Source organism: Megalops cyprinoides, chromosome 4 (assembly GCF_013368585.1).
Source record: "Megalops cyprinoides isolate fMegCyp1 chromosome 4, fMegCyp1.pri, whole genome shotgun sequence".
Lineage (NCBI taxonomy): Eukaryota > Metazoa > Chordata > Actinopteri > Elopiformes > Megalopidae > Megalops > Megalops cyprinoides.
Window position 1 is genome coordinate 6087389 of NC_050586.1, and position 25112 is coordinate 6112500.

A 25112-nucleotide genomic window follows, 5' to 3' on the forward strand; every position below is an offset into this window, starting at 1 on the left:
GTTCAGTTCTTTGAGAGGCATGGCGTAATTAGCTCACACTTGTACGAATTCCTAATTACACGCCTAGAACAATCTGTTTCCATTCATCAAGAAACATCAGTGGGTTTCCACAAACAAGGCAGCATGTAAACCAGAACCATGAACTGTGTTCATGTACGAGTCTCTCTGTGCAGGAATCAGAGGAGTACAGTCTGCAGAATCCCCTTTCTTGTATAATACTGCTTTTCTCATCATGAGTGCCTATTCTGCTAAAGCAATCATGGGGCACTTGGCTCTCCTCTCTCTCTCAATATAAAGAGAACAATGCACACAAGTCCAATAAGACCTCTGGCCAATATGAAGGTTTGGAAAAGAAGAGGACAATCCAATGCAAGTCAGGAGAATCAATTTGTGTTCAGCAAAAGAATATTTTAAAAAAAATCTGTTTTCAAAGCGCTGAACATGTATGCCCAGGAGGGAGATGTTCTCTACAGCACCGTTTTTGAACATTTGTAGACGTGTGCTATTATTTTTTTTGTGCTTTTGGGAATGGACCCTGAGGAGTGAGGCAGGTGTTTAGAGGGTGGCAGGTCGTGTTGATTATCTGACAGGAAGTGGTGTGCGTTGACAGGAAGTTGTCTGGGTCTCACCTTCCATGTTAGCAGCTGTGGGGGTCGGTGACAGTCATGTTACGGCAGCCTGTGTCTGCTCCCTCACTCACTCACTCACTCACTGCAGGGAAGCAATGGCCCCTGCTGACTGAGGGAGAAACATATGGCTGTGTGTGTGTGTGTGTGTGTGTGTGTGTGTGTGTGTGTGTGTGTGTGTGTGTGTGTGTGTGTGTGCGCGTGCGCGTGCGCGTGTGCGTGTGCGTGTGTGTGAGTGTGTGCGTGCACATGAGAACGACAGTGAGAAATGACTGTAGAGGCATAGTGTGTGTGGGAGAGTATGCAGACGGACGTATATATTGTAACATGAGAAAGAGAGGAATAAAGAGGGGCTCTGTGTGTGCGTGTGTGTGTGTGCGTGCATGTGCGTGCATGTTTGTACATGTGTATGTGCACATGAGAAAGTCAGTGAGAAATGACTATAGTGGCAATTAGTGTGTGTGGGAGAATATGCGCATGGATGTGTATATTCTGACATGAGGGAGAGAAAGGGAGAAAGGAATAAAGAGGGACTGAGTGGGCCTGTGTGTGTGTGTGTGTGTGTGTGTGTGTGTGTGTGCTTGTGCACATGAGAAAGACAGTGAAAAATGGCTGTTGAGGCAATTAGTGTGTGTGGGAGAATATGGACATGGGAGTGTGTATTTTAGCATGAGAAAGAGAAAGAGAAAGAGTAACACAGAGTGACTGCGTATGTGCGTGAGTGTGTATCTATGTGCATGTGCGTGTGTGTGTGTAGCGGAGCTGAAGTGAGTAGCTCGTGTGAGTCCTGCGTAAAGCCTTAGGTAGCGGGTAGCAGGTAGCCGAGTGGTTGCAGCGGCTACGTCACTCCCTCTGAGACCTGGTTAAGTAGCGTTGTCGCCGACAGGCTAACGGCAATTTGCATTTAGCTCAACTGGCAACGACGCTGGCTTTAAGGGGTTGGCAGCGAGCAGTAAGAACCTCAGTTCGAAACTCGCTCGCTCGCCGACCCACGTAACATCACATTAAAACACAACGCAAGAGACCACCCGTTACATGTGCGTGTGTGTGTGTGTGTGTATCTGTGTGCGTCTGTGTCCGTCTGTGTATCTGTGTGCGTCTGTGTGCGCTTGTGTATCTGTGTGCGTGTGTGTGTATCTGTGTGCGTCTGTGTGTATCTGTGTGCGTCTGTGTGTGTGTGTATCTGTGTGTGTCTGTGTGCGCTTGTGTGTCTGTGTGCGTGTGTGTGTATCTCTGTGCGAGTGTGTATCTGTGTGCGTCTGTGTGTATCTGTGTGCGTCTGTATGCGTGTGCGTGTATCTGTGTGCGTGTGTTTGCATGTGTGTGTATCTGTGTGCGTGTGCGCGCGTGTGTATCTGTGTGCGTGTGTGTGTATCTGTGTGCGTGTGTGTGTATCTGTGTGCGTGTGCGCGCGTGTGTATCTGTGTGCGTGTGCGCGCGTGTGTATCTGTGTGCATGTGTGTATCTGTGTGCGTGTGTGTATCTGTGGTCGTGTGTGTGTGCGCGTGTGTATCTGTGTGCATCTGTGTGTATCTGTGTGCGTGTGCGCGCGTGTGTATCTGTGTGCGTGTGTGTGTATCTGTGTGCGTCTGTGTGCGCGTGTGTATCTGTGTGCGTGTGTGTATCTGTGTGCGTCTGTGTGCGCGTGTGTATCTGTGTGCGTGTGTGTGTATCTGTGTGCGCGTGTGTATCTGTGTGCGTGTGCGCGCGTGTGTATCTGTGCGCGCGTGTGTATCTGTGTGCGCGTGTGTATCTGTGTGCGTCTGTGTGCGCGTGTGTATCTGTGTGCGTGTGCACGCGTGTGTATCTGTGTGCGTGTGTGTGTATCTGTGTGCGTCTGTGTGCGCGTGTGTATCTGTGTGCGTGTGCGCGCGTGTTGGAGTCATGGTAAGAGAGCAGCAGTACAGCACTGTGGACTGATGGAACTCGGACTCTGTGACTCACGCTCCTGCAGGCCACATTAATTGATGGCCTTCTCCAGGCCTGTATTTTTAGCACCGGTCCTGTAGAGAGGCTGCGTGGGTTTGTGGCGGCTCCGAGCGCCAGGACATTCTGGGTTTTCTCTCTGCCGTGTTACATAAAAGCCAACTGACTGCGTGTCCTTCAGCCAAACTCTGGCCTTCGTGTGAACAGCTGCCAACCTGTGGCTTGTTTTTCTTCTGCAAGAAAAGTCTTTATTTGATGTAGGCAGGGTAGGGTAGTATCCGTGTTTCTTGGCCAAGGTGTGAAATTTATGAATGAGGTAATTCGCATAGACACCCCAGTTTGATCTCTCTGCTTTGTCTCTTGTCTGTTTGTGACTCTGTAAGTGTCTGCAGGAAATATAACCCAGGCTGAGGGCTGTTTGAGTCTTGGTCAGATACATTTTTCATAACGAGGCTGTAGAGCAACATTAATTATTTATCTGAATTTTTTTCGTCAGCTTTTAAGATCTTCTCTCCTCGGGTGTCAGGACCCATCCTGTGACAGACAGCCATCTCCGAATCTTTGTCTTTGTCTCTGAATCAACGGCATTTGCAGTGAAATGAAAGATCTGGAGCCGCAGTGGTTTCTCTTTTATCCTGGTGGATTATCAGATTAAACGTGGGAACAGACTGCAGTGTGGTGTAGTGTTTACAAAACCGGGCAAGTGACCAGGATGTTGCCAGTTCAAGTTCCCGGTGGAGCGAAGCTGTTGCACCCTCGAGCACCGTGCTTAGCCTTTATTGTTCAGTAAATACCCAGCTGTGCAAATGCATGCTTTGTAAAACCATGAGTCACCCTGGGGTGTCTGCCAGGCAGGTGAACGTATTTGTAATCCTCCTACGAGCCATAAAATATCATAATAATAGAACGTACTCGCAGTTTGTTAATCACACTGCAGCAGTTATCTTTCATTTGTATGTAGAGACGCAGCACTAGGTGGGTGGATCATGTGTTTCCTGGTTTGAAAGTGATATCAAAAACAAGACTGACATCCTTTTTCTCTCATCTCTCCCAGTCATCTCATTCAGAACTGCCACCATCACGGCCTCTTTACATAGACCCAGCCTAGCTGCCTCAGTTCTGAGCTCAGGGCTCAGGGCTTTGGAAAGCTGCTTTCTGTCATTGTTACATTTTTTCCTGTTTGATTTAAATCAGTGAAAGCATTTGGGGGATATTTAATCTTAACGTGTGCACCTTTTAATGCGCTCTTATGCTGAAATCAGTCATGCTGAATCAATACAGCTAGCTTATTAACGTGAGCCGCTCGGAACAAATTGATTACGATGCAGAAACGTGGGCGCTGGCTGGCAGGCAGCCGGCCCCCTCGCACCCGCGTTCGCGGGGGGGGAGGGGCAGAAGCGGGCCGGCGATGAACGCGCTTTTGACTGCTCCATTTAAGTTGTCGTACACGCTCGCTGCGTCGCAGGCTGATTTATGCCCGGGCGTCCGTGTGGTTCGGACACAATGGCGAGGCGGGGAGTTGGAAATATCACTGCTCCGCATTTTTTTTGTCCCCGTGTTAAATCTTGTCGCTTGTCTAATGAGGTTGAACGAATAAATAAATAGACATTTTGCAGGGAGCGTTTCGCTCCGCTGTGATACCGAGGCATCCCTAATACACGCAGAGCTTGGTGTTCCTCTGCTGTTAGGGAGGCAGGCCAGGCGCAAGAGGGGTGTTTAGGGGCGCAGACGGACCTCAGCGCACCTCCAGTTGTCTCCTTATATCCCAATGAGTACATAGTATTTATGAGTTTCTGTGCCCCCCTGTGGATTGCAATTGCACCCCTTTGTATTTTCTCCTGGCACCAGGCCTATACGGAGGTAATGGCACTAAAGTCCCTTTGCAGGGAGGTCACCATTGTTTCACAGCCAAATCAGAGACAAAGGCTGTCGATGAGATTTTCCACCCAAACAGTCTTTTCGCCGGATGAGGACAGTAATCTGACTGTGTAAAGGAGGTGAGAGGTTGCGGATACAGTGCACTCCTGCACTCAGCTGCATTCAGCCCTAGCAGTGCAGCCGCATAAAGACCTTGTGCTTGTAGTTTTTCTGTGTTTTTGGAAATGTTTTTATGCTGAGCGTAGCGCCCGGCTCCATAATTAAAGCAGGACTCCCCGGTGTCGCTGAGGGTAACTGGGCCCCAAATGAGCCGTAGACACACACAGAGGGAAGCTTCTGTTCTCACAGACTCCGCGGTCGTCCCCATCTTGCGACTGCAGGCATTAAATTAAATACTGTTTTTCAACACTGTTCTTGATGTGTGTGCGTGGAAGTTAATTTTCCTACACGAATCAGACCGCTGTGGTTTTCTGCAACATTTCATCATACACACTACAAAGCCGAATGATTGTAAAAAGACAATGATCTTGATGGCGGTCGTAACTGTGATTTTGAACAGTATAAAAATATTTTATAAGCGTGAATTTGGTGAAGGACGGGTGCTCTTGCACAGTGGCCGTTTTGCAGTCACGGTTACGGTGGTCGCTTTGCCCCAGCGATGCCGTTTCCGCCACTGCCGTGAGGGATGGATCGGCACTGCGGACGCGCGCGGCAGTCTATTGTAAATTCCCCGGCGCGCGCAGCCCACGCACGGAGCATGCCCATTTCCATGGCAGCGCGAAAAAAAGGGTTAAGCCTCCCCGTAACACTGACCTACTTAGTATGCAGCTTAACTCGTCCCGCGGTTGGTCAGAGCAGCTCCAGTGCCGACGCCCGCAGCACAATGAAACATTAATGAACCCTTCTCTGGCAATATTGACTCTGTCTGGTCAGACACGCATTGGAATTGTTAAAATCGGTTGGGGGGGGGTGTGTGGGGGGGTGGGGGGGAACCTGTGTGTTGCTAAGATGCCTTTATCATCTAAATGACAGATCAGGCGTGGGTGTTAATTATTGCACGTTCAGCTGTGTGATTGATGCACCATCCATCATACCAAACAGACGCAGTCTAAGCCTGGTGTTGACGGCCTGACCTAGCCTGATCAGCACAGCAGTGGTACAGTGCCGTCCCTCCCGCACCCCGTTTGGGATGGTAACCTCTGACCTCTCAGGGCAGGACCCCAAAGCGTGAACCTGGGTGACAGTAAAGAGGACAGAGAGGGGATTTTTCTGATGGTGAGGAGGTTGGCTGTCAGTGAGCAATCTGTTTCCACCAGGATATACACACATTTGGACACACATACACACGCGCACACATACACTCACACACACACACACACACACACACACACAGACACACACATACACACACAGAGTCATTAATCAACCTCTCAGCTGACTCCCAGCTGTCATGTGGAGAGTCTTATTTACCTTGTTAGCTGATCAAATGTGGCTTATCAGTCACCCCCATATTTTCTTAATTAAAACCCAAAATGCTCAAGGGGATTAAAGGCACAAGAACAGAATCAGAGCAGAAAACTGGTGCCCACGCAAAGAGCAAATGTACAGGAAACAGCAGGGAAAAAAATCTGTCTTTGTTCGATCCACGGTCTGGGTACCTGACTTTGGAGGCTATGAAACCATAGACTTTACTCACCAATTTACTTTATTTAGATCATTTCCTAAACTGACCCACACTCGGATTCCTCCTTAAACGAACAAAATGAAATGCAGCTTGTATAAGACTTCTCATGTAAACCAAGGTCATTTCCTCAATGCCCTGCCCAAATCTATGGGTCTAATCTGAACACATTGATGCCCTTTTGCCGGAGACAGCCGCCAGGACCGAGGGTCACGCCCACATTGCGTGCCTGTCTGAGTCCCAGCATGCGATCCCTGCAGAATGCCTGCATTTCTCACTGTCAGGTGATCTGGAAACACGTCAGCGTGCAGATTACAGAGGCCAGGGGTGGTGTGCAATCAGGCGCACCGTCAAATTCCGAGAAGCTGTACCTTCCTATTTCGGAAAAAAACATATTGAAGTCAGGGTCTGTCTGCAATGATGAAGAGGCCTGGCAGTAACCGTGCCCTCTTTTAATACCGCTGCTAAGAGTACCACCTGTACCCCCTGTAGGGGGATAGCATTTTTAGTAGCAAGGACCTTACTTCTCCCTTTCCTGTTCCAAACAATGTGCCAAACTGCCTGTTGGAAGAGTGGCAAAGCGTAACATCACAGTACACGTCGTCATCCTGTTGCCAGGGGTCAGCGACTGATCTCTCTCGCAGTTCACGGCCTGCCCTTCCGCCAGCACAAAGGAGCCATTAATACCACCTTCGGGAAGCCGTCATTGTCTCCAGTGGAAGCGAATGTCCTCACTTTGAGTGCGATAACGGCTGCTGAATCGCACCGCTGTACCGCTCACTGTGGCACTCTGGTCTCTGGATCCTCCTCTGCTGATGTAAGGACCCTTTCTCTGTGGTCTCTGTAGAAACCTCTCAGAGCTGCCTACTCCGTAACAGTACGCCCATTGTGAGGCCTGATGTTCTGGATCTTGTCACAGGCTTGTCCTCAGTGCCTCTTTAAATGCCTTTTTCATCCAGGGGACAAAAAAGAAATCGCATCCTTTTAATGTCCGCCCCTCCTCGGCCCCGCTGTTGAACTGGAACGTGTAAGGACTGCCGGGTCAGGCGAGGAGAGAGTGCTGAGATGATTAGGGCAAAGAACAGGGCCCTGTTGTGGCTGCCAGAGCGTTTGGGTGACACGCACAGCCAACGCGTCTCCAGAGACCTCGTCTGTAACATTCCAGCGGAGAAGGGATGGCATAAAACAGGCTGCGTGTCAGAGCTCCTGAGATCTTCCTGATGTCGGTGTTCAGCATGAGATCATCAGGGTGAAGAATGAGGACCACACACTCGGGGGCAGCAGTGTGGTGTAGTGGCAAAGCACAGATCCTGGCAGTTGCTGTTTTGACTCCCTGGTGAGACACTCTGTTGCACCCTTGAGAACAGTAATTAACCAAATTTGTAATTTCTAGTCATTTCCATTTGAGGCCCAATAAAGGCATGATGTTGTACAAGCTGCCCAAGTTTCCCTGGAAAAGGGAGACAGCCCGGTAAATAAATAAGGGAGTGTAATATTTAAGGGCATCAGCGTGTGACGAGGTGGAACTAGGTGAGGGTTCGTGCCCGACGGCTGACTCCTCTCCACCCAGAGAAAATGGCCAGTCTGGAGAGAGAGAGAGAGGGATTATTCCTCCTGGAGCTCCCAGGATAAGCCTCTGCCAGGCCCCCCACTGGGAGAACGGCAGCTCTCTCTCTCCGTCTTTATCTGCCATGTTCCGTGTGCCCAACCCCCCCCCCCCCCACATCCCCCTACACCCCCCCCCCCACCTCCTACTACAGTGTTCTGTGGAGATGAAGAGCATTGTGTGACTGTGTATGAGGTTCTGTGTGTGTGTGTGTGTGTGTGTGTGTGTGTTTGCCTGTATCTGAACAGCTGAGGAGAGAGCTGTGTCCATGTCCTGCCAGCTCCTATCAGACCAGCAACATGCTATTGAGGCTATCAGATTTGTTTATTCATTTACACACCTAATGTCATTCAAAGTGTCTGTTGTGGCTTTTGAGCGCTGGTCCTTTCTTCCCTCACCGTGATAAAAGAAAGAGGAGGAAATCCCTTTCTCGGGCAGAGGTCCATGGGATTGGGCCAGGCCTCCCCCATTCTGGGCGGAGGTGCTCTGAATGTAGTGGCGGACACTTCCCATTCAGAGCTGTGCGTCAAACACATCAAAACATTTACATCAAAACGGCCCGGGGTGAGTACCCGCCTTAATAACAAGCCCCTTGCGAGCAGCTTCGCCTGTGATCTCTCCGATTCTCTCTCAGGAATTGAAAATGTGGAGTCTGGCGCTACAGCACTGGGAAGTGCTGTAGAGGAGGGAGGGAGAGAGGCGGAGGGAGGGAGGGAGACCGACCAGCGCCTGCTAAAATGGAGGAGAAGCTGGTGGACAGAGTCGGACCGGTTTCAGTTGCGCATGAATATTTGATGCGGGCCTGCGTGAAATGGGATTCTGCTGCTTCATTATTCAAATGATATTCGCGCTGTGTGTACATTGGGCAGGTGTCAGCCGGTTGCACTGGAAGCCCTGAGGCAAATTAGGAGGGGCATCTCAGGACTAGAGAATATGGAAGGGGGGGGGGGGGGGTGCGGATGGGGTGGAAACATGTAATTTGGCTTAACATGAAACTTGGCTGAGAGGCCAACCTGTGCTGTGACAGTCTGAGAAAAGAGTTAGGGGCACAGAGAGGATTCAGCCTTCAGAAGGTGCTGGCCAGGCTGCAGGCCCCTGTGGGGGTTTTTTGGCAATGAGTTCCGGTCCATCGAGCGGGCCCGATCCGGTTAGGGCTCATATTTGGAAGAGGGCAACTCTAGTCATGTGTGTCGACCCCACCCCCGTGTCTCTGCGCCCCTGTGGTGACGTTCTGGAAGCTAAATCTGTGGGTCCTGATTGGACGGAACCCAGAGAAAACAGCCCGAGATCTGCGCGCTACGTCTGGGCAGAGAGCCGAGAGTTTCTAGCTGGAAGATTCAAGCTGGAAGTCTTGATTTAGGACTTCGTAGTTAAGCGGGAGGTCAGTGTCCTAACAGACAAATTACAGAATCAGTTCTTGTGAGACCCAGCCGGATGGATCTGAGTGCTACACATGCTGTGCTTCCTGTTTCAAACTGACTGCATTTCATATCGAAATGCTTAATATCAGAAGTGAAAGTTGATGTATGCCACAAGAGAGGAAAAAGGGCAAATTAACTGGAAAAAAGGGAGAAGTGGACACACTTGATTTGAATATTTCTTGCAGTGGTGTTCCTCTGCCGCTGTTCTCTGGTGCTGTCTGTGTTCAGAGGTGAAAGGTCACCAGAATGCAGTACAATAGAAAGCCTCTCACTTCCCGCCAACGCCTCTGGCCCGGCTCCTGCCTCTCAGTGCTGGTATTGCTGTGTGAGCGGCAAAAGTAAACAGCTCGTTAAACTCGGACGATAAAAGGCACAAAGAGAAGCCTCTGAGCGGGTGAGAGCGGGCTGGTCTGGAAGGGGGGGGGGGGGGGGGGGGGTTGGGTTGGCCGGGAAGCAGCCCCACACGGTGCGGAGTCCAGCACTCCGTCACGCTTCTTCTAATCGCGTTACTCCGACTTTCATTACCGGCGCGCGGGACGCCAGCCACCCAGGCCACAGCCACACCGGCCCCCAGGGGATCATGGGACTTCTCTCCATTTCCTTCATGCCAATGACGCTAATGCTGTGATGATGTTGAGTGGGGGATAGATGGCACTTTTTCCCTCCTCGCTGTCTGTGTGGTGCAGTCTGTGTACACACAGAACGACTGATATAAGAGTGTTAATGACGTGACTGTCCGTCTTCTGTAGCCTCGGCACGTACGGCGCCTGTGCCACACTGCGGGTCTGTCTCTCTGATGCAAGCCCGCCTTGTACAGCCTGCGTTTATTTTCGTCGAGGGAACTATTAGTCATGTATCTATAATAAAAACCCAGTGAAAACAATTGCTTCATGGCAGATTGCGTAACAGGCTTCCGATTTGGTTCTGAAGCGTGCTGTTGAATGGGAATAAAGTTTCCTCTTCCGATATTAGAGAACCCTCTGTGAGTACACTGAGTGTGCTCACCAGCTCCATCCCTGTCAGTTCTGTGGAGGTAAAATACCTCCTTCCACCACAGTCATTCCTTCTCAAATCCACGGTGTGTCACAGTAACTCAGAACTCACCTTCCCTCATATAAGTCTTCTTGGTCTGTGAGAGCGTCTTGCATTTGCAATTCAAAGCAGTGGAGACGGATAAATTAAAGATTGACTGGCTAGTTCGGGTCTAACCGCACGAATTAACCAGAGCCCCCGGGAGTGGATCTGAGAGGTCGAATCCAGAGAGACCGTGAAGTGTCTCTTCAAAAGAATGTGTAATCAAATCAAATCACCATCTTCTGATTATGTACATTTTGATTAAATTAGCAACTTTATAATCAAATGATTTTGTTGTTGTGGAAATTCCCCCCCCCCCCCCAGTTTTCCTCACTGATTATTTCTCTTTGTCCCTCTTTCCCCCTCACTTCTTCCATCCGTCTGTCTCTCCTATCTCTCTGTCTCCCTCTCCGTTTCTGTCGCTCGTATTCACTTTACGGATGCAAGGCTATTCAAGAAGGTAGCTGTTGACTCATGAGTGTTTTACCACAATAAGCTGATCCATTTTGTCTTGGTTAAGGAGAGAGGACACCTGCCCACACCTCTCTGCACCTGCTAGGCTCCTGGACACCTACAGGGGGCACTGAACAGGATCTGCTAAACTGCTTCTTATTGCATTTGACAAGGTATTCTCCATGCACAGTAGGACTGTCTATGCAATTTACTCTGACCTGATCTGTTCTGTGCTTGTTTTCCACGGCTGCTTCGGTCCAGCCTTCAAACGCTCTGTTAAGAGCCCTGGTAAGGCACTCAGTCTCCGCTCCCAGCATGCTTTGCTTTAATGGAGAAGTGGTAATCGTGATTAGCTGTCATTGATGTAACTCAGCGGGATCTGTTGGTGTAACTCACAACAGACACTGAGGCACTAGCTAAGAGAGACAGAGAGAGGGAGAGAAGGGAAAAGAAATTGATTTGTTTTCCCATGTAGCGATTTTCCTTCCAGTAATGATGAGCGTACATGTTCATAGAGCTATCCCATTTTCCCTGGCAGGTGAAACACACAAATCCACGGGGCCGTCTGGGGTGGGAGGGTGGGTGGGGGGTGTGTCTGTCTCTCCCCCCCCGCCACCTGTCTCTGCCCACACCCACGAGGAGCGCATCCTCCGTGCGGTTAGGCTAATGGAAAGTGTCAGGGCGAATACGGGGGAAGTGGGGCGTCTCCGCACGCCGTACGCTTGGGCTGCTCCTCTGATGGGGAGGCCTGTCAGAGGGGTAATAGGAGAGAATCAGATATCTGTGGCTACCGGCGTCTTCATCCCCTATTATTTATGCATAGCACCAAAAAAAAAAATGTGTTAGCGAATTTGTACATCTGCTGTTTTTGGGGCCTTAAACGAAAAGCTTCTTGCATGTGAAATTCTCACACGCGCTGATGTGGAGTCAGACCTGCTTCCGTACCTCTTGAGCCCTCCCACGCCGCGGCCCTGGAAGCCGGGGGAGTTTCTCTCCCGCTGTCCCGCTCAAATGGCGGCGTTAATTACGGCCTAGCCTGGAAGCCGTGAGCACGGACGGGTCCTCAGCTCTTCCTCTCTCGCTGTAGGAAAGCGTCGCGCCGGATCCACGTGGGGCCCGGGCTGTGTAGGAGGGAGCAGCATCACACTCTCAGCCAGCAGCTCTCGAGCTGCGTCACCTCCAGCCCTCGCCCCACTTTCACGGAAAAAAAAAAAAGCGGGCCACACTGAATCACTCCTCAGCAGCTCATTTGCATGAGGAGCCCTGCGCCGAGTGAGAAAAGAAGTCTGTAATTTAACAAAAAAAAAAGTGTCTAATTTTGGAGGAGCTCTCTCATCCGAAACGTTCCGGGCGTTAGCGTCACCGTGCGCCACACGGAGTTGGGCCTGAGGCTGGTACAGAAAAGACTCCTCGATTCCTTCATTTCCTCTTTCTGTCTCGAAACGTGATTGGTGCTTGCGGATTTTTACGGTATACCCTGCAGAGCTTAATATAGATGTGACTGTGACAGGAATGTTTTTCAACTCTTTCAACCTAACCAGTTTTCAGAGGGGTTGAAAATCCTGAACAATTTGGGATTTTGTGATGACGCATGAAGACTTGTTTTCTGTGGCTCTGATTCGTCGGACTTTGGTGACTAAGCGTCATGCTTAGTTACAATACTATGTGCTTCTTCCTAATGGCCCTGGATTCACTGTTAGACAAGAGAAAGGATTTGGACTAATGCTACCTGAGTGGGGGAGTCCCAGGGAAAATCTCCCAACTCATGTTGGCGAAGAAAAAGGAAGACTTTAGTTGTCATTTTGTGCCAGTCTTTACCAATGTGGTGGTGGAGTAACGACTGTAACTTAATTACAGTGACGAGCAAAAAACAGCCAGCCCCCTGAGCAGTTGAACCGACCTACAGACTACCATAAGAATTCCTTCACAAGAGAAATTCTTCAAGGGGCACATGTTTTGACATTTTAGAACGACAAAAGGCATTCGTGCCGCCTCAGAACCACACGATGACGCCGGAAGGTTCTCCGAATCACGTGGAACGCCTCTGTTGGCGTGTGCACTCTGCACGAGATCCGGTGGCGAGGGGTCGCTGTGTTAAAAGTGGAGCAGGAAAGGCCCTGAGATTTCTACAACATAGTGCCAGCCCGCTTTCCCTCCAGACCCAGGGGAAGTGTGCTAAATCCTCTCTGTTTCGCGTTCCTGCGGAATCAGAGGGCCAACAACCCCGGTATAGAAAAACCCAAAGAAAATTCTCTCTGTGATGAGCCAACCAGATAAATAATTCACTTAGTCTTTCTTTCTGGCTCTCTAATAACCACACAGAAGTCCCAACATGTACAGGAGAGATTAGAACTGTACACTGCTACTTAGGAAGATCCAGCTCACATTTAGCCTTAATGTTTTTTCTCTTTTCTCTCTTTCTTTGCTGTCAGTACTGTTGCATATCTCAAGTCTTTCTTTAATGTCTTATTTAAAAACAACCCCGCTGCTCTGAAAGCCATTTATCCAGGCAAAGCGCTCTGTCTCAAGGGCGGGAGTGGCGCACCCCTGGATATTTAAGGTCTACTGTGTAGAGTGTCAACCAACCACCACTCTTCCCTATGGTGTTGTACCTGACCCTCTGTAGCTGTATCCTGTATTGGAGGGGTGCATTCCAGAGCACGCCTCTGTGCCCCCCCCCCCCCCCCCCCCCCCCGCCGTGCAGAGCATTTTAACTGCAGGGCCTGGTCTGATTTAGGACTGTCCACATGGAGAGGCACAGAGATGAATGACCTGCACCTCTCAGTAATTACCTGGCAGCATGTGTGAGGGGGGGAGCTTTCCATGGCTGGGGGATAGATCATTATCTGGGACCTTGACATTTCAATCACCGTGCAGAGTGTGTGTGTGTGTGTGTGTGTGTGTGTGCGTGCGTGCGTGCGTGCGTGCGTGTGTGTGTGTATATGTGTGTGTGTGTGTGCGTGTCGCAGGAATTGGCGCCCTGTTGAGGTATTTCTGTTTATCACGTCCTGCTGACGCGTGAGGTTCTGATAACGATAATAACGGCCTTCGTGTTGCTGTGATTTGGTTTCATTGGTTTGCTTTGGGTCGGACAGGTGGCCCGCATTAATCTCTATTAATCATAAACTCTTCCAACTGAAGACTGGGAGAAACAGGAGGGGGGATGGCTCGTGCTGCCGGCCTGGTGAGCCTCAGACATTCTCACTGTGGTTTTGCAACAGAGGTCACAGCACTGACATGCCAGCTGGGGTTTCCCAGCATGCATCAGCTCAGTTTCCTGTCCTGTGAGGAGCTGCCTGACCCTGCTGCCCAATAAGAAACAACTGAACTGTTGCCATAGAAACAGGTCCCCTTGGACCCATACAGACATGCACAAGCTATATAGCATGTATGTGTATATATATATATATATATATATATATATATATATATATATATATATATATATATATATATATATATATATATGTATATATATATATGTGTGTGTGTGTGAGTATGTTTGTACATCTTGTGTGTTGAGTTGGAAAATGACTTATAATGCCCAGCTCATACATAGTGCCTCATACATTCATAAAATGACCCCCCCCCCCCCCCCCCCCCCCCCCGCCACACACACCTCTCTTTAGGCAGAATTTACCTGCTCTGCTGGGGCAAGTGGGGGGTGTAGGTGCTGGAGGGGGGTACTTCCGTTTCGCAGTGCATGCAATAAAACAGGCACATCACAGCGTGCACCACTCTGTGGCAGTGTTATTATTCATGTTCCACGCCGCGTTTGTGCTCTGCAGCCCGGCTCCCCCCCGCCCCACTCCTCCTGTTTGCTCAATTTTTCATGATCGGAAAACATGAAAGGCCCGCCCCGGTCTCGGGTATGGATCAGAACTGCGGCGCGGCAGGGTGAGAGCGCCGGGCCCGGTGTCAGCGCGTCGGCGGGGCGCGTCGGCGGGTCGGCGGGTCGGCGCGCTCCGGGGGAGGCGTCACGGTGCAGCTCCGTTTGAACAGGGAAAGAATAATATTTGCTGTTCCTGTATTAGGGCAGCTCTGCCGTGGCGGTCTCTCACGCACACACCCGTCACACAGATTAGCTGATCGGCCGAGTGGAACACAGAGGCTTGCAGTGTGAAAGGGAAGAGGTGGCAGCGTGGCATAGTGGTAAGGAGCAGGGCTCGTAACCGAAAGGTTGCTGGTTCAGTTCCCCGCTGGGGCACTGCTGCTGTACCCTTGGGCAAGGTACTTAACCCATAGTTTCCTTAGTAAATACCCAGCTGTATAACTGGGTAAAATAGAAACGTATGTAAGTGGCTCTGGATAACAGCATCCGCTAAATGGCTGTAATTTAACACACAGATGACACTGACTGGGTCTCCAGTCCCATGGCAGCAGAGGAATGACAGCTTCCCAGAAATTTCTTTCCCCGGAGTCGGAGATGCCAGAGACTGTTGCGGGCATCCACTGTGGAAGTCTGTCACCCGCACACTGTCACCGCGGCAACCGCAGGACAAAAGCACCTCTGGATGGACCGGGATTAAGCGGATTATCCCATAGCAGAGGAAATGATTCACAGAAGAACTGATGTTGCAGATGGTATTTCTGCAAAACACATATGCCCTTGCACTGCAAGAATATAATCCACCATAAAACCAACAGTCCCCCACTCTGGACTGCTCTTTTTTAATAAATTCACACTTCTTCTTCTTCTCCTCATTTTCTTGAATGGAGGATACCTCCTTTGCCTGCGGCGTCTCCATGTTTAATTCATTGTCTGATTTTTTTTTTTTTTTAATCGAACGTGGTAGCGTTGCAGGCCAGCCGTCTTTGTACTGTATGGAAATGCGATGGTGTTTGCAGCAGGAAGATTTTACACCTCTCTCTCTCTCTCTTCTCTCCTTTTCTCTCTCTTCTCACTCTCTGTCTTTTTCTCCCCTTCGAAACTAAATCAGATCTATTTTGAATGACAAACCCGGGGTGTTTTATTGCCAGGGCACATGAATAATGAAAGCGCAGTCAATTATTGGAGGGGATCTGAAAACAAAACGGGGAAACAGAAACAACAGTAATATTATGTACAGCAGCTGCATATGATGTTGTTCTTGCTGGTTTGGGAGTGTTGTTAGCCTGGTCTGACGCTGTTGCTCATATAATTTGGATGGATACACTTCTGTTCTCTTCTGCTAGGAAATCACTCTGAATAAGAGTGTCTGCTAGGTGAATGCAATGTATGTATTCTTTCAGATGGTTTCAAGATGGCTTCTCTAAGGTTCATGATTAATAGTTAGTGGCACTGCCCCCTGCTGTGGCCTCTCTCGCCCTGGTGCGGTGGTCTGGATGCAGTTTTGCAGTGCAGAGTGTGTGAGTCTGTGAGAGCGTGTAGTGTTGCTCCTAACTGCATGTGTGCTCCCGCAGGCAGAACCTCCACTGTGCCACATTGCCATTGCTCAATTACTTACTGTCTCTCTCTCTCTCTCTCCCCTTCTCTGCTTCTTTCTCCTTCTCTCTTACTCCCCTCTCTCTTTCTTTCTCTCTGTCTCCATTTCTTTCTCTCTCTCTCCCACTTTCTATCTTCCCCCTTCTTCTCTCTTCCTCTCCCTCTCCTCCTTCTCTCTTTCCCCCTCTTTGTCTCTCCCTCTCTCTCTCTCCTTCTCTCTCTCCCTCCCTCTCTATCATCCTCTCTCGCTTTCTCCCCCTCTCTCTATCCCGCTCTCTCTCTCTCTCTCTGCCCCCCCCTTTCTCTCATGCTCAAACAGCAGTATCAAACCAAGATACTGCATCTCATCACATTTAGTCGTTTGTGTTTTATTGATTAGAGGGAGATTTAGATTTGCAAGGAACCGAACCCCCCCCCCCCCCCCTTTCCTCCTCCCCTATTAGATTTCATCTCCTCCTCGCATACTCTTACTCTTGGTTTTTCCTTTGGCGTGGGCTAAATCACAACGCATTACTGGATGAAACAGTAGCTGCCACTCCACGCTGCATCGAGTCTCCTGCTGAAAAAAACCGTTCAATTAAGTTAATTGGTAACAATGAGGGAAGTGGCACTAGATAAAATCAAATTGACGGCGCGCGGTGGTTACTTGGGTCGTGCAATTAGAGCGGCCGACAGTCTGTTGGCGAAAAACGAATGAACAAAACGTTGATGAACACAATACACCCACGTGCATGTATCTCAGAGTGTAGTGCAATCCGGAACCAGCAGTAATGACAACAGGGGTCCGTGCCTCACTCTCTAAATGGCCGCCTCATACTCCCGGTATCTTTCTGCTGTGCTCTTGCGCTCTTTAAAAATCACTGTGTTAAAGTGCACTTTGGTTTGGAGATTGCTTTTGAGATTGGTTGCTGGTGGTTGTGTGCACCTGGCTCCGCCCCGTGCTGGGCCCGGGTGCCATGGCTTTGGGCTTGTTGTGTTTGATTGTTGCAAGGACAGTGCCAGGACAATGAACGCAGGGGAAATGAGAGGATTCTATTGGTCATGCCAGTAGGGTCCAGGGTTGAGGGATTTTCTTCCTGCTCCAATCAGCTGTCTTCACCTGGAGTGGTTTGTCTTGTGGAGAGTGTAATGGTGAGTGAGGCAACAAAACGAAAAAAAAGGAAAGTAGAAAAGATGATATCAAGAAGAAAGTGCGGAAAGATAAACAGTGGATCTTTGCTAAGTGGGTGCTGAAAGAGGATTTTTACAAAATATTGGCTCTCTGAAAGTTCTGACAGCGTGGAATTACAGCACAAGCGGATTGCACGTCTCGCTCGGGATAATTACAGACTGCTTTTAATCAAATAGTTCCTTGTGTGTAATTATCCCACCCCTCTCTATTCCCCTGTAAGCTGTCTGGCTGTTCTGACAGTCTGATTTCCTCTTTGCGTGTCACGGAATGTATTAAGTTGAGCGTGTGCACAATTATTTCCTTTTAAAGACTTGGAGAGGAAACGCTTGGGTGCACTTACCTGTGGGCTGGAAAAGCCATCAGACGTGCTCCATTCCTGATATCCGAGCATCATATGGAAGCTAAATCGCGGGCTTTGTCTCTAAAAAATCAATGATTTTGCCTCCGCTGGCAGATGTAGGTTACCCCTTTCTCGTTCCTTTTATGTGTGTTGTGCTGACGTTCACTGGTGGATTCCTCCTAATGGTGGATGTATTGTTCAGTGTGTCATTGAGTGGTTAATGCCACAGAAAGGCAGACAGACAGTGTATGCAGGGAGAGCGAATCCCATTAAAAGAGTTTTTAATCTATGGGCACATTGAGTTTTAGCGTTGTTTCTGCCTTCAGTTTTATTGCAGAGTCAGACAGCACATTCATTTCCCAGCGACTCCTTAATGAAGATGGATTCAGTGTGTGTCAGGAGGACCGTCTCCTGAAAGAAGCAGGCAATTTGAGCGGGGCACTATTGACCCCTGGTCAAAACCTCAAAGTCCACATCATATTTAAAGAGGGAAACACTAAATAATCAGCCTAGCTCTCTCTCTCTCGCTCTCGCTCTCGCTCTCTCTCTCTCACTCTAATTAAAATTCAAAATTCAAAGGTGTTTTATTGGCAGAATACAAGCATATGAATTCAAAGAAAGCGCAAAAACATACAAGTTAAATTGCTAAACAAACAGTAATCTCTCTTGTTTTCTTTCTCTCTCTCTGTCTCTCTCTAGTATCTCTTTATATCATCCTCAGGAAGGGGAGAATATCCTTATTTACATTTTTATTATTAATGGTATTTGAAAAAAAGATAAAAGGGAATTTTATTCATTCATCTTTTTTTTCCCATTTTTTGCCGAACCAACAAATCAAACAGTCTACTGTAGCACTTTCTGAATCATTTACCTCTTGCATGTCACCTGCTGACAACATAGAAAAAAACCCGATTTGGGGATTAAAAAAATCGATGGGAAAACAAGCAAATGAAGCACTCATATGCCTGGCCATGCATGGAGAACGCACGTTGGCGGAAACGATCTTCCTCTCTCCCGCTGCCGTCGCCGCTCGGGCAGATGGGGGTGGCGTGGATCAGTCGCGGGTGCGGAGTGGCCTTTCCGTGACCGCTGACTGCTCATCTCGCAGCGAGGGCTTTCACCCGGCCGTGCCGGCACTCTCCAGCTCGAGGGCAGGCCTGTAAAAGGCCCTGAGGGACTGCACGGCCCCATTCACGTCTCAAGGCCTCTGTGTCGGGTGAACAATCCGGAACAAAGAGGGCCTCATAAGCGCACGTTTCTGTGTGTTCGCACTCCGCGAGAGAGGCCTGCCCTCACTCCCGTGCCCTGCACGGCGGAGAGCCACATCAGAGGAACCCTGGAGGAAAGAAAAATCATCTCCTTGATTATTCAGCAGCTCCATGGTCCTGTGTCCAGTTAAAGTGAAATGGTCTTAATCAAATGCTTAAGTGCGCCCGTGTAGGGGAATGTGTAACTAGTTCTGGACTGCGCGTGGGATGGACCAGATGTTTCCAGTTGTTTCTGTGGCCTGGCCCCTCTGCTGCGCTCTGTAGACTGGGGTTTCCCGACATGTGTACTTAAGATTTAAAAAAAAAAAAAAAAAAATTTGAAAGGTTCAGACGGCTTTGATCTGTTGGAGGCTGGTGTTCCCAATGCAGTCTAACGGTGCAGAACAGAAAGGGTGCTTTCTGCAGATATGGGGTGGATTAACCGGGGCGGGGGGGGAGAAGAGAGATTGACTGTGAGTTACGGTAATGATGTATTGGAAAAGTCACTCAGGTATTCAGGAGAAAGCTGCAGCGTTTGATGTGCAAAAGCGCCAGACCCTTTTTCTTCCCTCGGAGCTGGGGGAAAGATGGCTAATATGTGCTTTCTCAGGGAAGGATGCCGTTTACAAATCCAGAGCAGAGGAGGTGTTGGGCATCAGATAATCCATGAGAGATCTGAAAAGGGATCTCGCTGGAGGTAGATGTCTTGTTGTATGTCATCCCTCATCGGTCCTTTTCTCTTCCTTCTTGTTTGTCTTCCAGCGCGGGGATCTGCGTGTGTAAAACGGGGGTGTACGGCCCCAAGTGTGACGAGTGCCATCCTGGGTACTTCCGGTTCAGCAGCACGGGATGCCAGCCGTGCCAGTGCAGCAACCACTCCGCCTACTGCCACCCGCAGTCAGGTGAGTCCCTCTGCCCCCCCCCCGGCCAGGTACAGGTGAGACGGGTCACCCCACAGCCTCACACACTCCGCACGGCGTCTCTGGAACAGTGCTCACACCGCTGACTGTGCCCCATCACGGAGGGCTGCTGCACACATATTCACAGCGCTGAATACCACAGCTACCTGGCTTAAGTGATACCATATGTGCTTCTGAAAATCTAACCTCATTGTGTTTGCTTGTGACTGTTTAGCCTATCAGTGAAGGAGTTTAACAGTCAGATCAGCGGTGTCATTTTTCAGACTTCATTGTGTCTAGAGTTACTGGAGTTCCACATTTGTAGGTATAGATATATAGATTTATAGATATGCAGGAATGTACATACCTGTTTTTTTCCCTATTGGCCTGGGTTTTCTGTTTTTTTTTTTTTTTACTCCTTCTGGGAAATGCACTACGTACAGTGCTTTCTGACAGTCTTCATTGTAAAAATGCGCCATAACAAATAAAATTTGATTGATTCATTGATGGATAATACATTACCATAAATATTTTGTTTGGTTTCCTGTCTCAACAAAGGATCATTTTATTGGTCAGACAGGGGCTTAGATACACATAATAACCGAGTGTATTTAATTCTGTTCTTACACAGCGCTCTCTTTCAAAGTCTGCACACACCGAGATTACAGTAATTAGATTTATACTCACATTCGCATATTAGCTAACGCAAGTCCTCTCAGGGCCGAGGAAACTTCATTGGAAAATCGGCTTCCCTTCAACTGAGGGTTTTTTTTTTCCCCCTTTGTCTGTAGCCAGTAAAGAAGGAGGGGCTCTGGTGCATTGTGTCTGAAATAGACCCCCTGCAGCTGGAGGGAACTATAGCGAGGTTTCTGCCACCATTGCAGTAATGAGTGCTTTTACTGTGTTCATCGTTTCTCTGGGCCCCCCTCTCAGCCCGTGACACATCTGCTAAGCAGCAAACACGATAAACTAATTATTCTGCATTTCCTCAATGCTTTAACGGCTTAATTAGTCTTTATCAACCTAATGGCGGGCCTGAGTCTTGCATCTGCTTGCGGAAGTGCTAAACAGCACCAGGAGACTCTCAGGCTCTCTCTAGCACAGAGCAGATACTCGTGCCCGTTATACCGCCCACTCCTCCTCCTAAGGTCATAAAAATGCAGCAAAAAAAAGAATGCATCTCCCGATTGAGCCATTTCATTTGTTATGCACCAGATGCCATCATCCAGATGTTTACAATTTGACACTTTACACAGCCCAATCACACAGACGCAATTTACCTCAGACAATTTAATGGAGGGTACAGCAGCAGAGAGGATTTTAACCTATGGCCCCCAGGCCCTGCAGGGCCCAGTGCCCCAAGCCCCACCCCACTGTTTAATACACAGTTCAGCATCTCTCACGCTGTGTACACGGCGGTGATCTGTCACGAAACAGGGGAACATGCCAACCTCAACTGTAAAATTCTCCCCCATCAGCATGTCTGCTTGTGGTAACATCGTCTCTGCTTGCATGATCCTCAGCATTTGGCAGGAGTAATGTGAGCAGGTTACGTAATGGTCTTCGATGATGAGATTGACTGGCACGCGCTCCAGTCTGAGAATCAGTGCTGGTGGGAGAGATTTGCATCTGTGCAATGAGTGACCGCGATGTGTGCTTGTGGTATTAGTCCTGTGGAAGTGGAGGGCCTGGCGTCCATGTTGCAGAGCATTTTACTTTACATTATTGTCATTTAGCAGACACTCTTACCCAGAGCGACTTACATAAGTTACAATTTTTACATGTTATCCATTTATATAGATGGATATTTACTGAGGCAATTCTGAGCCAAATACCTTGCCTAAGGGCACAGCAGTAGTGCCCCAGTGCGGAATGTAACCAGTAGCCTTTCAGTTACAAGCCCTGCTCCTTACCACCATACCACACTGCCATGATTTTCTGAGCACTTCATGCCTGCAGGGTACCTTGTGACTGCGCAGACGCAGTCATCGAAGCAAATGCAGACAAGGCTAATGATCAATGTGGCGCTGATCCAGTTAAATACATCTGCGCAGATATGCACATCACAGCTACCAGCAGGGTGATTCTGAACTCCTGATAAGACGCTGCTCTCACATCGTGTCCTATAAATGTTTCTCTCTTTTTCCGTGTTCCAAGCGTTCCATAACTTTCAGGGTTGTTGTAGAAAGTCTTGCCGATATGAAAGGGGGTGAGAAATAACGGTTTTAAAGTTCAGCATGGGAATTTTGAATTTCATTACACGCCACTGTGTTTCGGAATCAGAGACTTTGCCTTCTGCATAATTGCAGAAGTCTTCAGTTCTGCCCTATGTTTTATCTGCCAATCTCTAGTGTGCCACATCAAAGTTGATTAAAAGCGGGTTTGATGCTCATTGATAAGACATTGGAAAATAGTCTCTCCATCCTACTGTGATAGCTCCCAGATGCAGTGGTCTGGCTCACAGAGCTATAGATTGCTTTTCTGGGATCAATACAGCTTTCTTTGAACTTATTTAGATTCAGATGAATGAATCACTTGGCTACTGAACCGTGTCCTTGCCTTTCCTTGGGTAATGTACTCAGGCACAGCCTTAGCATTAGCCCTAGTCTTAGCCTTAACAATGCTTTAGCCTTTGTCTGCATAATCTTCCTCCATCCTTATGCTGCTGCTCTCAGTCCCCTTCAGTCTCTGTGTCCTGTTGATATTTGTTGTGGCTCTTTTTTATCAGACTGTACTGAGATCGGTTGAGCCTCCCCATGACTGCTGAACAAACAGCTCTGCTGTTCATAGCATATGTGAGAGCATGACTCAGAGATCGCCAGCCCTATCTGCTTAAAAGCAAAACCCAGGAGGGACATAAAAAAGGTGACCTTCTCAGATTTGTGCCCTCTGGACAAAACAGTCGATATAGTTTACAGTGTAAATAAAAAGAAAGAAGATACATATATAAGTGCATTTGAAAAGCTCGGCACATCCTTCACAGAACAATAGTGTCAGCTTTTCCTGCCTGGTCTGGCCAAATAGAAAAATGGATGGAAAGATGAATAGGCACAATATCCTGGGTATGAAGTGTTGACTGTTCTGCTGACGACAGAGGAGTGAAAACCGTCTCGTCATCATTTGCGTGTGTGCGTGTGCGTGTGTGTGCGTGTGTGCGTGTGTGTGTGTGTGCGTGTGTGTGTGTGTGTGTTTGCATGTGTGTGTGTGTACATACACACCAAGGTAGCAGGGAGGAGCTAGGGGCTATTTTGGGTATGGGGGTAAATGTTAAAAAACTCCATCTGTCAGCCAGATGGTAACCTTTCCGAGGTTAAGCATCGGCTCAGAGTGGATTTCATTTTTTTTTTAAAAAACATAGGGATCACATGGAGGGATCCGCACTGTGGGGAACTTTTCAGTAGTTCGCTCTTGGTTGTTTGGCTCTTTGTTCAACTTTCAAAGTCACCTCTTAGCTGGGATCATTAAATGATCGTTTATCCTAACTTTGCAGGTGAGGTGTATTACAGGCCTGCTGATGAAGAAATAAGATGCACAGGAGCCCAGAGAGAAGCTGAGCTGCTCCTCTCCTCGAGCACATGAGCGTGTCTTAGTGTCCTTTCTGCTCAGGGTTTGTTATTAAATTAAGCTATTGACCTTAGATGTAATATCTCTTCCTCAGTAGCCAGAGATGTTCTTGAAGAGCTATGGTGTTGCATTTTGGATGCTTGCCTTCTCCTCCCTCGACTCTAGTTTTAAAAGGGATGCGGTCATTTGAGGTGAAATTTAGTTAAGCGTTAGAGGTCACTGAACGGTCAGCCCTCGGTCTGTTTAAGCGTCTGCTGTGCGCACCGCAGCTTGAACCCTGTGGTCAGGGGTTGTGTCTGTGAGGTGCACGTTCTGTGGTCCGCGCCCCTACCGCCCCACGCACCCGGCCAGGCTGTTTACACTGTTACTCTCCCTGTCCCTGGCTGTGAGGCAAGCTCGTAAACCCAGTGACACGGGTGACTGATTGGATTAAAGTCTGCCCTCTCTGTGCTTCACCCCTCTCTCTGCTTCTCTCTCTCCCTCTCCCTCTTTCTTCCTCTTCATCTCTGCCTCTCTCCTGATCCTCTCTTTCTCCCTCCTTCCTCTTCTTTCTGCCTCTTCATCTCTACATCTCCCCTGATCCTCTCTCTCTCCCTCTCCCTCTTTCCTTCTCTCTCTCTCTCTCTCTGCCTCTCCCTTGATCTTCTCTTTCCCTCTTCCTCTTTCTTCCTCTTTCTCTTCATCTCCCTCCTCTGATCCTCTCTCTCTCTCTTTCCTTGTCTGCTGGTGGAGAAGGTCAAGACCCCCCCCATCTGTTGAGCTGTGATGCTGGGGTTACTGCACCCACAGATCAGCAGCGTGCCTTTTTCGAGCCGGCCCCTTTAAACCCATTAGTCACAGAGAGCCCCCCTCAGGGTAGGGAGATCAGAAATCGACAGGGCAATTTCAGTTGTCCAATAAACTCAGCCATGCAGGCGTGAGTTTCCCCCATCAGCTCTCCCCCGGTCCCCCCAGCGACGAGCATCAACGGCGTCTCCGACGAGAGCAGGCGGGCTGGGTCGGCACGACGACGACCTTCAAACCCCGAGCATCAGCAGGTCAAGGCAGGTTCTCGCAGGTGCTTACCGCAGCGGGTTAGCTGCCGCCGCCAGACTCTGCGTTTCCCCCAGCCGCAGACCCCATCTCTGGTTTCACGGAGTGAGCACCTCTCCGTCCCCGGCAGCTCGGTGGGTGTGGGTGTGGACGCAGTGCTCGCTGTTGAGCTTTTTTTTCGTGTGCTGTTCTCACACGATACCGCCTGCAGCCCCCCGGGTTTGGATGCAGGCTGCTTGTCAGCGCAGTTCATCAGCCGCTCTGAAAGGCCGGGCGGGCCGGATAGGACCGGGGTATACGTGCTGTCGGCCTCACACAGCTGTGGCAGCACAGGCTGCGACGCTGTAATGATGAGACAGTTTCAGCGTTCTTGGAAAGCCGAGGTGAATTTCTAAGGCTCTGGAGGCTCTTCAGTTGCGCAGGCACGCTGGGGTTTTCACACAGACGCCCCTACAGCGGAGTCTGACAGACATCCGTCTCGGAGCGTACGGCATTTGATTGATGTTGTGAAAAAGCCTGCCCCCAGCTGTCTGTACGTAGGGCCCCTCCCTCCAAAAGCATGCACAAATCGCTCCCCACTTTCCAGAGAGCGAAATGTGCTTTTCACATGGAATGCAATTAAGAAGCGTCGCTCCGACCCCCGCTGTGGCAGGCACGATGCACTCTGGGTAATCAGCCTGGAACAGCTGGAGAAAGCGCTCCCAGATGCAGTCCCAGCGTGCAGTGGGAGAGTGGGAGAATGCTAGGAGAAGGAGAGAGGGGAGGTGGA

At 49.3% G+C, this 25112-nt stretch overlaps 1 protein-coding gene across 1 annotated transcript in view; it reads left to right on the forward strand.

Annotated features, from left to right (window-relative positions):
• Nucleotides 1-25112, forward strand: part of LOC118776742 (multiple epidermal growth factor-like domains protein 9) — a 103045-nt gene that overhangs the window by 49469 nt on the left and 28464 nt on the right. The window contains exon 3 of the mRNA XM_036527272.1: nucleotides 19611-19750. Coding sequence (XP_036383165.1) covers nucleotides 19611-19750 — 140 coding nt within the window. The remainder of the gene's footprint in view (nucleotides 1-19610; nucleotides 19751-25112) is intronic.